The sequence below is a fragment of the Drosophila simulans genome, chromosome 3L (assembly GCF_016746395.2).
Source record: "Drosophila simulans strain w501 chromosome 3L, Prin_Dsim_3.1, whole genome shotgun sequence".
Lineage (NCBI taxonomy): Eukaryota > Metazoa > Arthropoda > Insecta > Diptera > Drosophilidae > Drosophila > Drosophila simulans.
In genome coordinates, this window is record NC_052522.2 from 17,783,505 (window position 1) to 17,798,681 (window position 15,177).

The following is a 15,177-nucleotide window of genomic DNA, read 5'->3' on the forward strand; positions in this document are numbered from 1 at the left end:
ACACTAATGTCCTTTCTACAATATTAAATACATTTATATACATATATATACTTTTTCCTATGTCAGTGTTGTAACGCACGCAAATTCCAAAAAGAAACTTCAGGGTTGTGCTGTGCTGATGTTCCACCACCATTATATCCTTAACCAGAGCTAGGCCAGCACGGTTAAACGAATTATATAAAATATTATTTAATGTCAGGTCTAAAACAAGTTTTTTTTCTCAAGAGAAATGCATTTTCGTGGAAGAAAAGCTTTTGATTGTAGCTCGATGAAAGTTATGTATAATAAAAAAAACAACCGAGTGATAATTATGTTTTGTTTTATTTTTTAAACTATCAAGTACCCTCGTACAAATCAATTAACTCAGCATTGGGAGACCGACGGTGCTGCAAATATTCATTGGTTTAAACCTCATAACTTATTGCTTTCTTGCACTTACTAGTCGTCGAAACCACTTCCATTTTATCCGCCTACATATAATTAGTTCTAATGGGTTCTCCGGCGTAACTCCATTTTCCTTTAAAATTTCCAACATAGAACACACATACCCAGCGTGGAGTTTTATGAATTCCATTGTAGTGTGTAGACGCCGCAATTCCGGGCAGCCGCGAAGCAGGTCGAGAAAACCATTGCCATTGATTGGCGGAACGGATCTTTCGCGCAGTTCTGTCAGATTTTTTCCATTCTTAAGAATAAATTTTAAAACATAGCCTTCGATGGCACATTTTGGGTAATGCATATCCAAATATTTGAGGTTTGGGCAGTCTGGCAATTCGATGGAGAATTCGCAATACTCCAAGTGCAAGAATTCCAAGCTGGACCAAAGTGTGGAATAAGGCTCATCATAAGGCAATATTTTAACCTTAACCACAGTTAAATTGCGCAGCTTCTTCAGTGATGCACAAATTGGTAGTAAGTCCACAGGAGGCGTACTGAAAGTTTCAATATCTGTGATGCTTAACTTCTCCAGGGCAACCAACTTATCTAAGTGGCGAACTGAGAACAAGACCCTAGTTAGAGATAAACATTAATAATTTCATGAAGCTCACCATTTTCGTCTACGTATCCCTTGAAGGAAAATTCCTTTAGTTGCGTTATTTCACTCACCGCGATCAGGATGGTAGCCGGAAAGTAACTTTGTTGGTTTATTTTAACCGATGTCAGAGAGCTTTTCATATTTTCTAAGAAAGACGGAATGTTTTCCCGATCAGATAAATAGTACTGAACGGATACCGATTTTAAATTGGGACAATGTTTCTCAACCACCTTGAGTGAAAGACTCTTCCCATTTCTACCACATACACCGTAGACAAATTCTTCAATCGTGGGGCCACATTCCCGTATTAAAAAGTTCCAGGAATCAAGTGTTAGCCGTCCGTCGAGCGTAAGTTTCCTGAATTTGTTGCGGCTGTGAAAGGAGAAAGCTTTTGCAAGCTTTTCGTGCGCCAGAGCTAAGTTAACTTTATATTGTAAACTATCAAGTTTTTCAAATATCAGATCGAGGATTTCGAATGGCACATCGTATATTCTCCGTTGGAAATCCATTACGAGCTTCTGGCATCAGAGCGAAAAGCGAACTGAGAACTGTGTCACAGCTCTCTGAGAAAAGAGCAGAGTGGAACTGTAAAATCGAAGAGAGAAAAAGAGAGAAGAGAGAATCTTTTGCAGTCTTTTCACGTGCAAAACAATAGCTTGTCCTAAAAGGATTAATTATGATAATGATGTTGCACTTATCATATCTTATTTATTGTTAAAGCTAATGTTTGTATAAATATGCACTACATTATACCGCTATTTTTTCATGCACTTTGAGGAGAGTGAGGAGAGTGCAGTGCAAGCTGATGCAAACAAAACTTTTTTCTTGAAATACAACGCTATTGAGCATGAGAGTAAATATACAAGAGATTGTCCCACTCTGGGTTCACTGCTTCATTATGGGCTCCAATTGCAATATTGTCTCTAGAAATAAAATATATAATAGATCAATAACTGAAGTTATTAATTTAATCCACAAATTATCTTTAATAATGATTTATTGTAAATTAATTTTATGACTTCTTAATTATTCAAAGTCGAAATTTTGATCCGATCACCACCAATTCGTTATTACTAACAGCAAATATACAATACTAATAGAAATATAGTAGTAATATAGTAACTATAGTGGCACGTATTTATATATATCTACATGTTGAGGTCAGTTTGATATAACAATTTAATGTCTCCACTTAAATTCTCATTTAAAGGCAAGTCCCACTGCGGTTACCCTCAAAGCTGCCTGCACCTCATGTGCACTTGCTTGGGCAAAAACAGCAAGCTTATTCGGCAAATCGGTATAGATTACAGTAATTATACTGTCGTAATGCACCAACCCTTGGTGACAACCCTACTCTCAACCCTCCTTCTTCACCCAAAACTTTCGATAACATGTAATGTTGCAACAGTCAAGCAAGTTAACAAGGGGCGCACTGAAAAAGTAAAGCAGTTTTTATTATACTTATTATTATAGCAGTTACTTGTAGAGTAAAAGAGTAAACTAAATTTGGTTAAAAGTTTGTAACAGCAGAGGGAAGCGTCTCGGACTATATAGAGTATATATATTCTTGATCAGCAAAAATATCTCATTTTATTCCGCAATATCGATATGCCAGAACAATGATGAAATTTTGCGTTAACATTCACTTTAGCTGAGTAACGGGTATCTGATAGTCGGAGAACTTGACTATAGCATTTTTCCTTGTTTTATTTATTAAAGTGGTTATTCTTAAAATAATCGATTTCGCATTTTTTTTTATTATTGTTTTCTTTTTTTAGCAGTGTAGGGCTATGGCTGACACTTTTGATGCCAGTTGCGTGATAAGAGGCTACCAGATGAGCCGCTGACGCAATGCAGTGCAGCATGGAGGTCAATAAACCATCCAAAGAATGAGGGAACGGCGTAAAAATTCATGAGAAAAAGGGTTGCAAGCTTTTACTGGGGATAGTATTTACTTTTTTTTTTTAGCTGTAAGTAAACTAAGCATTTTTAAATACCGTTGTATGATTAAAACATATTTATTGAATTATATGTAAAAAATAAATGTTTTTTAAAATTGTATTAATAAGATAAATGTTAAATACGTAAAATAAATAAAACACCTACATATATTCAATCTAAAATGATAAACAATTCTTAATAATCCAACAGACTGGTGACTAAAATTAGCTTAAACATTCTAAAGTTTATTTTTATTGAAGAGAAGATCCTTTGAACAATATTCTCCAAATGAATTGTGAACAAAACAAAGAGTGCAGCACTTGCCAATGGGAAGTTCCGCAGACTGGTTCTGCATGATAATTTTTCATTCGAGAGCGAAGCCAACCAAACCACCCACCTTTATTATTTTAGGAATTGCAGTAAGTAATAGGGGATGTTGTATGCATATTTGCCACTGGCAACTGTGACTCACCTCACCTACTTTCCACTGTGGAAATGGAGTGGAAGTGCGAGAAGTTGCACAATGGGCTGACTGAAGTGTCTTTTGCCACTTGCAACTTTCTCCATTTCTCCGGTATTAGCGCACACTCTCCCTCCAGAACTTTCCCTGTGACGAAGTCGGGTTGAAGAAAACTCGCCCAGCAGGTTCTTGGATAATCTGTCTAACAAATATTGCGAGCCCAGGTGAATGCAACTAGTTTTTCCAGCACTGGGGAAAAACTCGCAATGGCAATGACCCAACGGAGTTAGCCTTGAATCTGCGGCAAGTGGAAAACCAGTTAATGGCATAGGAAGACTAACTAGAAGTTTTCCACCAACTAAACCTAAATGAATGCTGAAAATTTATTGTGCAATTCCTTAATACAACTTATTCAAAAAATAGATATATTTTGTAAATATGAGTGGTAAGAAAATAGTATTGGTAAACTTAAATAAAAATGCGATTTTTTTAAAATACATCTTGGCTTGTAAACTGCTTTCTTGCTGCCTTGAATTAAAATTCGGAAATGCAATATAAGTGTGTAGCTTTCAGTAACGCAGCTCCGTTTTTGAGATCATAAGTAAAACTAAGTAGTAAGGGTTAAAATTGGCTGAGCTTGTTTTCGACGATATTAACCATGTCCTGGGTCAATTCCCAAGTAGTTGATGCCAGACCAGCTTGGAAATCAGTATTAAACTATGCAATCTCTGGTTAACATCTTTATGAGGCCCTTGTCTCGACGCAATGACGCCAAATGAGCTGTCGTCACCGAGGCACCACCCACTGCTAAAAGCCCCGGCGCATTGATAAGACAACTTTTACTTTAGTGAGTGGTGAGCAGCAGAATTTTCTAGTTTTCACTTGTCACACAGAAGAGACGGGAGTGCGAGTTGCAGTTTTTTATTTTATTTGTTTTTCTTTTTGTTTCTGGGTGCGGCACTTTCTAATACCCAAGCTGGGGCAGAACAAGCCATTCGAATGAGTCAAAAGCGCGAAAAGGACCGAGAAGGAAGCAGGAGCGGAGTACAGCAGGAGCCGAGAAGCGAGACTCCTGGGAAAACCTAGTGGTATGGGTAGGTCAACCACCAGACATTGAACCCAGCACTCACACACACAGTTGCGCACTCCAACTTCCGTTGAGAGCCAAGAGAGAAACAGAAAGAGCGATGGGCGTAGGGCGATGGGGGATCGCAGGCGTTGGAAGGCACACACGCGAAAAGCGTGCAGCACGTGAATGGAGCACAATGTCCAACAGAGACAGAGAGTTGAGAGAGAGAGAGAGACGGCGAAATAGCAGTGCACTGTCTGCCATGGCGGGCGAAAGAGAACACAACATTGGCACCATGCAGACCGATACTCGGAATACCCTAAAAACAATTGAAATGTATAAAATCTTAGTTTTTTAAGTGTTTATTGAAGACAGATAGGTTGGCCTACTTGTATATTGTCAATGCAAGCATTGGGCAACGTTCTTTTATAAATTAATTTTATTTGATTTAATTTAAAACCTTTTTAAGGACTCATAAATTCGTAAAATTATGTTTTTGTATAGATATAATTATATCCTATCTAGCATAAATATAAAATATACAGATCGGCCAAACTGAAACACTTTTTATAAGTGTATACAAAGAACTGGGGGAACGGAATAACGTCGGTCGTTGCCTAGCGTCATCGTCGCATTTCGCAATTCGCATTGTGCGCTAGTTTAGTGGGTTGAGTGACACAGACACAGTTTGCGGCCAGAGCGAGACGAATGTCTGTGCGAAAGGGAGGACATACTCGTAGGTATTGGAGAAGTTGGAACGAACAAGTTTTCAGTTGCGGAGTTGGAGGCACTGTTGCGATTTTGTAATCGTAAGCCAAGTGTCGTTACAGCGCTGCCACACTTTTTCAATTCTAGCACAAAACCACTATATTTCCAAAGAATATATTATAACATTAAAAATAAAATCCAGATCTTAAGTTAGCAAATAGTTGTGGTGATCGAATTGTTGCAAAGTATGCTACGTTTTTTGTATTAGATAGGATTAGATCGGATAAGGAATTCCTTTGGTTAGTTTTAGTTTAATCTTCAATTTACAAAAGAGTGTACATTTTCATTATTAAGTTATCTTATCGGAGATATAGGTAAATTTTTTTAAATCTGTATATTAAAAAAACTTACTTTTCGTCCTATAAAGATCATCGGATTTTCAACATCTGGCAACTTCTTTACCCATGCCTTATCAAAAAGCTGACGAAAGGGGAAGACTGGCGAAAAGCGTGCACATAGAAAACAAAAAAGCCAAACAAAAAAGAAAAACCCCCCAAACAAGCACTGCAGTTCTCCAGATCCCTTTCTCTCTCTTTTTCCCATTTCCATTGCTGTCTCAATTTCCAGAACCGAGCTCCCAACTCCCCGTTCGAGTTTTATGTAGTATGTTTTCGGGATGTGGAGTATACCACTAGGATGGATGGATAGCACACACAGATACTGGGCTTTTCCTGTCTGTGTGAGCGTGTGCCTCAGTGTGAGTGCGCTTCTGTGCGAGTGTGCGTGTGAGACGAAGCGAATCGAGTCGAGAGTAGAGTAGGACAAAAGGGAGACACAATTTTGGTAGCAATGACCTTCACCGCGTTGTTCAAGTTGTCGTGGTTGTTGTTGCTGTCGCTGCTCCATGCACACACACTTATACACATATGGATATATGTGTATATGTGTGCTCACACAGACAGGAAAAGCAGCTGCAGATACAGAGAGCGATAGAGAGAGGAAGGCACAACGAATGATGCATGAGTGCAGATGGTTGCGGATTGTTTTGCTGGTTAGAAAAGGGGGCGGTGGTGGCGGCAGCTTCGTGCTCTAGCCGCTAGGTGACGCGTTCGCTTATGCACCCCCCAGCCCCAAAAAGCACATAAAAAAACGTTATTAGTTTTAAATATATATGAACATAGTATAAGATTACATGTTTAGGTTATATATGGATCCCAAGATCTACAGACAAATGTATTAAAGAGCAAATTTTCAATTCATTAAAGAGAGCAAAACTTAAATTATCGATCGAAATATATATTTTCTAATATTAATCTGAAAGCTTAAATACAAAGTTTAAATGTGTGAACCTACATAAAATTATGTTGTTACATTATTTAAACATGAAGCAAACATATAAATTATAATAATGATAAATAAATGAATAAGGGAGAGAGTAATTCATTTTTTAAGCTCTCGAACTAACTAGCATATTTTCACAGTGCACCCACTAGCCTCACAATCCGATCTGCCGCTTTTCCTGCTCGCTTTCCACTGCACAAATTAAACGTACAAAGATAAAAGTGCTTTTGTGCTGCCATTGAAAATGGAGTTGTGTGTGGAAAAAGGCGACTCGTGGGCTGATGGGAGGATCGGGGTCTGGGGGCTGAGGGTGGTGAACCTAGCGTAAACTTGACACTGACGTCGAATGCACTCCACCCGCCCGCTCCATTTTTCCCACTCCTTTGGCCCCAGGGTGCGGCCCGTCGCTTTTTGTTTTCCTTCTCTTCTTTCAATCGAGTCTTGCCTCTTTTTTTCTGCAGTTTGTTATGTTTATTTTCATTTTTTTTTTCGCTTTTTTTTTTTGCTTTTTTTGTGAAAATTGCTCAAGTGCGACGCAGACTGGGGGAAGGCAGGGGGGCTTGGCACGGACTTCGTGGGCTGGCTGGGTGTTTAACTTTTGGTATCATTGACCTGGAGTTCTGGAGTTTCGCAGGCAGACAAAAAGAACACCCCTACACATTTCGTTGTGGGTGGAAAAATGGGGAAGGAGGGAGGGAGTTCACGTCGGACGGTTAGTCATTGTCGACGCCATTTTGGAAAATTTGTCGCAAGTGCATACAAGTGCATAAACACACAGACACATGGCCAAAAGGGATGTACACATACATATGTATATTTATGTAAGCATACATATTTGCCGTTGAGCTTTATATTTCCCCCACTTTACAATAGGTTAGTCTGTTATTGTTCTGTCTGTGAGGACTACAATTTGTCCGTGTGCGCTTGTTTATATATGTATCTCCGCATATATAGGAAAGTACAGAATATGTATGACAAAAAGTTTTCGCTTTTCGTTGATTTTCATTTTAATTATGATGTCCCTTTTTCTTTTGATTGCAACTGATGAGTAGTTAAACTGTCACATGGTTTAGTTGGGGAAAAGCGCTGAACTGAAATCCTGGAGATGGGATTACTCGGTGACAAATTAAGGACCGTGTACATGATAAAAGAGTATTGTTTAAGTAGCCTTTTGGAGCTGGAGAAGATTATAAACCATGCCATTGACAGTTTATACAGAATGTTATACAACATGCATATAAACAAATACCCTCAAAAGCCACAAAGATAACATATGGATGTCTGACTTCAATTATGCTGAGTGATTTATTAATATAATATATTCTATGACCTAAAGATGTTTCAGTACTTTTCACTCAAACTACACAACTGACTTAAATTTAAAACATTTTATTTAAATTTACTTTCAATAGAGATATAAAAGCTTAATTTTCTTTCCAATGTGAATTCATCGATTCTGGTTTCGTCGCCCAGATATCTATATTGCCTTTTCTGCGTAAAGCCCATTTAGTTCTTCAAATAGCAATTGGAAAATTCCCAGTTCATTCGCAATTCACTCATTTGCAATTCAAACTTGTTTTCACAGTTACTGCTATCCGAGTGCAAATCTCAGCTGTCCATTATCGTTGGGCATCTGTCCTGCAATTCACCCCACTGGCACCTTGGCCAGCAGATATCTGATGAGTACACAGATGGGAAACCGGCAAATGGAGCACTCAATGGACTAGGCCAATTAAAAATCCAGCTCAGGCTCAGCGAGTGCAGCGTAATCATCATCACGGACATCATGGAGCTGGGCATTCTGATGGTTTTGGTCTGCAAACAGAAAGGCCACGAATAGGTCTTGGTTACACAATAGAAGCCTGTCAATGCATAACGTAATCAAATATGGATTTTCAAGTTGGCAGTCAGTTTATGCGTTCTTTGGACCTATATGAAATTTAAACGAATAACGTTTAAAAATCCATTTTAATGGAGTATTCTAACAATACTAACAATAATAGAGCTTAAAAATTATTAAAACAAACATTTGAAGATTTTAATGATTCAAGATATTTTTCATTATATTTTATATTAAATTATTATTATTTTTAAAATAAGTTTAAATACTATGAATATAAATATTTGAATATAAAAGCAATATTCCCAGGCCACAGCAACTTCCTAGGCTCCCTCTGTGCACCGAGTGCTAGGTACCGCCACCCCTCCTTGAAAACGAGGTTGATGAATGCCAGACCAGTTCGGATCAGGAGAGCAACGTGGGGAGTATCGGAGAAGGGGCTCCAAGGTGACGGTGCAGGAAGCCGCTTCGAGAAGCACCCAGAATGCCATGGCCAATGCCATCGAGGCGCAGTGTCAGTGTCAATGCCAGCAGACCTGACCTGAACTGAAACTGGGTGAGAGTGTGGGAGGGGAACCAGAGAACTAGGGAATGGTAGAACCGGGGAGCTGGTGAACACGAGACCCGAGAATCGGAGGAGCGGAGAGAAACCACCTCGGCGCTGTGGAATGCAACAAAAGCTAGAGGCACGACTCCGACGATTATAGCATCGGCTGGCGACTCGAAAGGCCATTAGCCCGAGCGATAGGCCCCTGGCTTTGGGAGTTTAAGGGGAGAAGATTCCCAGCCAGAGAGAACTCTACGGTAACTCTTTCTCAATTGCCACATATCAAAATCTCTGCATTTCTCTAGTGACGACGCCTGCGCTTAACGTTCTGCATTTGGTTGAGAGTCTTTAGTGCTGTGCAATTCCAATGACCGTGGAGTTTCCGAGATGCGCTATCTTGCCTTCAAATTATGGATAAGATTTGGAAACAAGAAAGTGAATGAAAATGGCGATAAAATAAGTAAATTCAGTTGTATTATATTTCACTCATTACTCAATATCATGATATTATATTATATACTATTTCCATTTCTGAGTCTATTAAAAGTCGATAACGCCATTGAATACATGTCCCTGATGGACCTGAACTGAAAGATTACCCCACCAAAAAATTTGGTGAGGTACTGGGACACAGAGAGAGTGACCAAACAATGTCCAAGGCATTAGTCTGATGTGAAAGTCGACATTGCATTCCAAAATGATTGGTGGAGCAAAAGAAGAAGGGAAACCGATGCGATTCCCTTGAAGCTCGATGATTGAAAACTTACCCACAAATTATGCGCTAGCGAAAAACGTGTTTGGCTCACAGAGCCGGGCATTAAGTCAACTGCACAGACCTGGGCCCGGAATCTGGGAACTCGGGACTTAGAACTGGGCTTGGGAACCGCACTCAACGTTCGTCGACCTTGCAACTCGTTCTGCACATTACGTTTTGTTTATTTTTGTTTTTCCAGCGATAGGTAAAACAAGCCCCATTAGTAAATGTGGTAAGGAGCATTGGATGGTCGATGGCAATATACTTTGCCCAGATAGCATCGTCGCCGGTCGGCTGGATGGTCATTGAACCGCCAGACGGACAAGTACTTTTTATTTAACCCCCAAAAACCGGAGGCGGAAGCTCCGATGCCGAAAATACATATCCTGGTGCTATAAGTCGTAGTAGATTTCCCTTTCTGCCACTGTCTGTCCGCTGTGTTTCTACTGCCACGGTACAGTTTGCCCCTTCGCTGGATATATTTCTGCTGGCAGTTCAGCTCCAATCCCAGACCTCGTACTCTGAGAACAACTCCAGACAGAGTTTGCTGATGCTCCACTACCCCAAAGCTTGGAATAGGAAAATATATTTCACAGTCGTTATGTTGGTGATGGTAGAAAAACAAAATGTGATCGGCTATGGAACTTCTGTGGAAGGTTTTTCCAGCTCTAAAGCAAAATTTAAGGTCCTCTAATTTTATAGACTAGTGGCGCCATCTGGAGTTCAAAATTATGTGCTGCCTACTTTTGAGCTGACAGATGGCTTACGAATTTGTATATATGTATGAGAAAGTAAATAATTAAGTTCATTCTAAGTAATTTCCTTATTTCAAATTAAGCATTATAATTATTCATTTGGGTTTTATATTCTCTTTCACCTATAATGACATTCATCTAAATACGCTGACACATAATTGATTTATCAAAGTTAAATCTGATTTATGATGCTGCCTACTGGAAACTAAGAGCACGGTTCATATGCTGACTATCCAAAAAACTCCAAAAATAAAAACACCAGACGATGAATTGCAGTCCACAGCTGCTGTCCTGCCCAGCTCCCACTTCTTCAGAAGAGGAACGAGAGGAAAAGAGAAAGGGATATAAAGGAGAGAGAGCGAAAAAACCGAAAAAGCATTTCGTCGTTTTTAGCTGGCACGAACAGATCAATGACCTGCATTTCACAGCCGGAGACACAATTCAATCGATAAAAGTGAAGAGTTGGGGCACCAGCTCACACAGACACCGCACACACACACACACACAAGCAGCAACGCACTGCATACACACACTGACACAGCGAGGAAAAAACAACATGGCGAACGTGAAATATGCAAGCTTCCTGCAGGAAAAGCCAAAATGGCAGACAGCATGCGGCGAACGTGACGCAGTGGAGAAGGTTTGATGGGAACGGGGGCGAAATGTGGGTAGTGAGTGGTGGGCTGTGGAGTCCTGATGGGGTCAGGGGTGGGGGTGGCGCTCTAGGGGTGGATGCAGCCGCAATGGAACTTTCTAAATTTTCTAGAACATCAGCAAACAGGAAGAGCGAAAAATGTGGAGCGAGAGTGAAGCTCGAATATTTTATTCCATTCAATCAAATCGAGGAAGCCACGGGCCAAAAGGCTGATTAAAAATTGAGCAAAAAGGGGGGAAGCCACTATCCTGGCCAACATCCAGCCCAATTGCCAGACAGACAGAGTTTGACATTGCTTCGAAATGTAAAAAGGGGTCGCAGTCGAGTGCATTGTAGCGTTAAATAAAATAACAACAAACATATTCATATTAGCAACAACCCCACAACAAACACACAATCTATTGCCAGTTGTCTTGGCCACGGTCCTTAAACACCACCGAAATCCCCACATTTCCCCACCAGCGAACTGACCAAAATGTAGACAAAGGTAATGCACAAAAGTTTTTGTCAACTTTTGTTGGGGGTTTATCGTGGAACTTACCTCCTGTCTGGCAGCTTTTCGGGGTTGTTGCCGGCAAAACGGGAAATTAATGATATTTCTCGAAACGCACTTGACTTGCCGCGCCTTATGATTTCTCTGATTTTCGCCATCTGGAACAGGAGAAAGTCAAGGATTAGAAAGGGATAATTGGCTCAGTTTAGACAGTATGTTGCTTTATTCGAAAACAATTCCACTTACCCCAAACATGTTTATTTTCTATCCGAAAGAAATGCATAAACTGTTTATCGGATCGAAGTCAAAGAAAATAGACAAGCATATTACTAAAAGAAGGCATATGAAATATACAATAAGAAATCCGAAGGCGAGGTAAAAGCAGGCCACCAGGAGTATGAACAACATCTTTATAAAGACTACGCAATTTTCATTAAATTGACTTCACGGTGATTTTTTAATCACTTCTGCTTTCTGGTGATACATTTAAAATAAACTTAAGAATTTTGATTTATATTTAAAAGCAAGCCAGTGGTTTTAATTTCCATTATTATTCTGACATTTAATAAAAAGTAATCGATATCGATGCCTACAGTGATTATATTTAAGATGGGGTATCCTATTTTAACATCGTAAGAACAGGAGATTTATTAGTTTGCTATTATTAGTTTTCCGTTTCTTAAAAAAATTAAATTATTTTGAAACATTACAATTTCTTCTTATTTGGAAGACGCTTTAATTTATTGCGATGTTAATGATGTATACATAAATGATCAGCATCAAGAAAAAAAGGTCCCTGGATAAAAAAAACAAATTATACACACTCAGCATTGATAAGAAATTGATTCTCATAAAAGTAATGAAAACAAAAAAGTTATTTAGCGTATTTTTTGTTTATATTAAAATAACTGCACATTCATAAGTTTATTGTAAATAACATTTAGCGGTTGGGGTAATAGATGGTCATATACATAGATAGTCATACGACTAGTAAGTGCCGATTTCGAGTATTCATCATACCACCCGTGGACCCTGGAGGAATGTAAGTCAATTAGCATTACTAACACACTCCCACGCCACATTTTTTTTTCGTTATCTGCGACATGCAGTTGTTGTTCTTGTTGATTTTGATGTTGCTTCTCGAGTTGCGCTCTGAAATGAAAACTGCAGCGAAAGTCTGGGCATGGAAAAAAGCGAAATTTTTTGCAGTCGTCCCGAAAAGTGCAGCCCTGCAAAATTGGAGTCATCCAGCCAGGATGACTCTCTCTCTCTCTCCGCCTCTCTTTCTCTGCCAGGACTCTGACTGGTCCGCCGCTTTCTCTCCACTTCCACTCCATCCTAGTCGCTCCATCTCTGTCACTTGCAGACACAGACAGTGGGAGTTTGGGAATTGCAAAGGGAGCTCTGTTCAGTTTTTGGGGAGTTGTTTCGTAGTTTGGGATTCTACTGTCTGGGCGACTACCTGCCCCAAACCCAAAGACTCGGCTTCGAACTCCACGCGCAGAGTTGTCATGACAACCAACCGATATTCCGGAGTCCAGACTGGGTGTTGCGAAAACCGGGCCCTGAAAATACGAGCAAAATATCCAACTTCTCCCCCGAAGCGCAATGGGTCAGTGTACAATTATTTTGTCAAATAAAAAATCAGCAGAGAGTAGGTTGCGGTGGGAGTTATAGGCGATAAAGATTGGAGTGGGTTACCAAAATTTCATTTATTACTGAGCCTGTTTTTACCAATGGATTTTTTAATAGAAAACACGTAATTTTTTTTTAATAAAATACTTTAAAAATACTGTCTATACAATATTTTAACCACTACCACCCACTCTTTTTCTATATTTAATTTGATGAGGGGCCTACTGATTTATCCCTTTCGAGTCAAAACTTTACAATTTTAACCTTACTACAACAAATAGTACATAAATGTTTTCAAAATGGAAATACCCAGTAAAAGTTGTAAATTAAATACAATATAGTTTTCTATTTATTGGCTGTTCTGTCCTCGGGCTACTTGCAATATTCTAAAGTAGCCATCGCCCATGTAGATCTGTGGTTCATCGGGACCTGTGCCATCTGGATTGGTCTTCCAAGTGATCGTAAGACAAGGCTCCCCTGCTTTGAGCTCCTTCGACGGTAATGTAATCCGGTAATTCTCGGCATTTTCCGTTCCTATATTATGTTTAACTAAGATAACCGGCTGTTGAACTGCAGGCATTTGTTGATACGTTGCTTGTTGTTGAGATGGATTCACTGAAAAATTTGCAATTTTTGTAATACTGTTTAAGTTTATGTCTTTCTGGTGAAAGTATTTTGATAACTATTACCAATTACTTAAAAAGAAGAGCTATTGGCTCAATCCCAAGCACATAGACAACGCTGAAATGACACAGAGATTACAAAGCTCAACTTACATGGTGCGCTCCACGCGCAGGCAATCAGCAGCGGATACAACGCCAGAAACTTGTGCAACGCCTCTGATTTCATAATTTATTTATATGCGGTCTATGTGGAAATATAAACAAATACTGTTGTTGTCTGGCTTCCTATACTAGATGCAGCAGTTCTAAATTATCTTTCGATGACGACGACGTCCTCACTCCGAGCAGTCTGAGCTTAAACTGTTCGATCGGCTGAGCAACTCGGGATTATTGGCGTTCTTCCCGACCTCTCTGTTCTCCGGCTCTATCTACCTGGTATACACAGAGTCTACTTATCAATTTTTCCTGAATGAATAAAATCTATTTGTAAACAAAGCTGAGCGCTGTAGCATCGATCGGTTGAGAATCTATAACTGATTATTGAATATAATCTCCCTGAGAACAAAGGAAAAATCTCTGTAGTGACCGTTATGGCATTATCAATGAATTAATCAGAGTAGAAAGATGATTTTTAAAAGCCCAATAAATGCTTAAACGTAAAAATTATTTAAATTTGCTGGTAGGGAATACAAACAATGAAAAGGGGTTTAAAGAAAAAATATTATTTTGTATATTCATAAAAAAAAAAACAAAAAAAAATGCTTTATAAATATATACATATAAATATATAAATGCTATAAAAAATTTTGCATTTAAAATCGATAGAAATTTACAAGACTAATAAAAACATTTCTATTAACAATTCTAGTGTCTGTGCTTTTACTCTACAAATAACGGGTATAATTAATTTGCTTTATATTTTCACCTTTGCCATATTTCTGTAATTCTTTTGTTCAAATTTAAAATATGTGACTGTTAAGCTTAACAGTTCTTGCTAACATAACTATAACAGTACACTGCTTCCCGAACTGTTTGCATGAAGTCGTTTACTGCTTTGTAGTCACGAAGTTTTCGTGCATACTGCTTGTTGCACGAGAAACTCATGCCAAGCAGTTCAAATCCAGTTCAAACGGAAATGAAAAATCATGCAATCGCATTTATTTATTTTTATAACATTAAAGTTTAAAACATGCAAATATTTCACACATCTAAGAAAGTTGTCAACAAATATTTATTTTGTCTTTTTATTCAGTATTTTCTTACCTTACGGAGAAAAATATGAAACACATTTTTCAATTAAATTACAAAAAACTAAACAAA

At 38.9% G+C, this 15,177-nt stretch overlaps 2 protein-coding genes and 1 long non-coding RNA gene across 6 annotated transcripts; 1 reads left to right on the forward strand and 2 right to left on the reverse strand.

The window, feature by feature from the left end:
• Positions 1-44: 44 nt before the first annotated feature.
• Positions 45-12,151, reverse strand: LOC27209054. Of its 4 annotated transcripts, XM_044922860.1 has the most exons (4): positions 11,648-11,757; positions 1,050-1,181; positions 440-996; positions 45-386 (listed from the first exon to the last, which is right to left on the reverse strand). In XM_044922860.1, the coding sequence occupies exons 2-4, from the start codon at positions 1,174-1,176 to the stop codon at positions 336-338; spliced, it is 735 nt and encodes a 244-aa protein (XP_044778795.1). In that variant the 5' UTR covers positions 1,177-1,181; positions 11,648-11,757; the 3' UTR covers positions 45-335. The 4 variants fall into 4 exon arrangements, with proteins under 4 accessions (XP_044778795.1, XP_016032394.1, XP_016032393.1 ...); XM_016184567.3 differs by lacking the exons at positions 45-386; positions 440-996; positions 1,050-1,181 and adding exons at positions 7,974-8,397; positions 11,846-12,151; XM_016184566.3 differs by lacking the exons at positions 45-386; positions 440-996; positions 1,050-1,181 and adding exons at positions 7,977-8,370; positions 11,846-12,145.
• Positions 4,038-8,242, forward strand: LOC120284766. Its single transcript, XR_005544001.2, has 3 exons — positions 4,038-4,291; positions 4,414-4,531; positions 8,141-8,242. It is a non-coding gene; the product is annotated as an uncharacterized LOC120284766 (long non-coding RNA).
• Positions 12,152-13,560: 1,409 nt separating the features above from the next.
• LOC6738546 lies at positions 13,561-14,242 on the reverse strand. The gene is made up of 2 exons (XM_002085315.4): positions 14,011-14,242; positions 13,561-13,849 (listed from the first exon to the last, which is right to left on the reverse strand). The coding sequence occupies exons 1-2, from the start codon at positions 14,081-14,083 to the stop codon at positions 13,584-13,586; spliced, it is 339 nt and encodes a 112-aa protein (XP_002085351.1). The 5' UTR covers positions 14,084-14,242; the 3' UTR covers positions 13,561-13,583.
• Positions 14,243-15,177: the final 935 nt, after the last annotated feature.

Excerpts from the sequence above, each read along its gene's own strand:
- LOC27209054 (XM_044922860.1), bottom strand. The coding sequence starts at position 1,176 with ATGAAAAGCTCTCTGACATCGGTTAAAATAAACCAACAAAGTTACTTT. Across the intron at positions 997-1,049 it reads GGGATACGTAGACGAAAATG|TTCGCCACTTAGATAAGTTG; the intron begins GTGAGCTTCATG and ends TCTTGTTCTCAG. Across the intron at positions 387-439 it reads GGAAGTGGTTTCGACGACTA|CACCGTCGGTCTCCCAATGC; the intron begins GTAAGTGCAAGA and ends GAATATTTGCAG.
- LOC6738546 (XM_002085315.4), bottom strand. The coding sequence starts at position 14,083 with ATGAAATCAGAGGCGTTGCACAAGTTTCTGGCGTTGTATCCGCTGCTG. Across the intron at positions 13,850-14,010 it reads CTGCGCGTGGAGCGCACCAT|TGAATCCATCTCAACAACAA; the intron begins GTAAGTTGAGCT and ends CAAATTTTTCAG.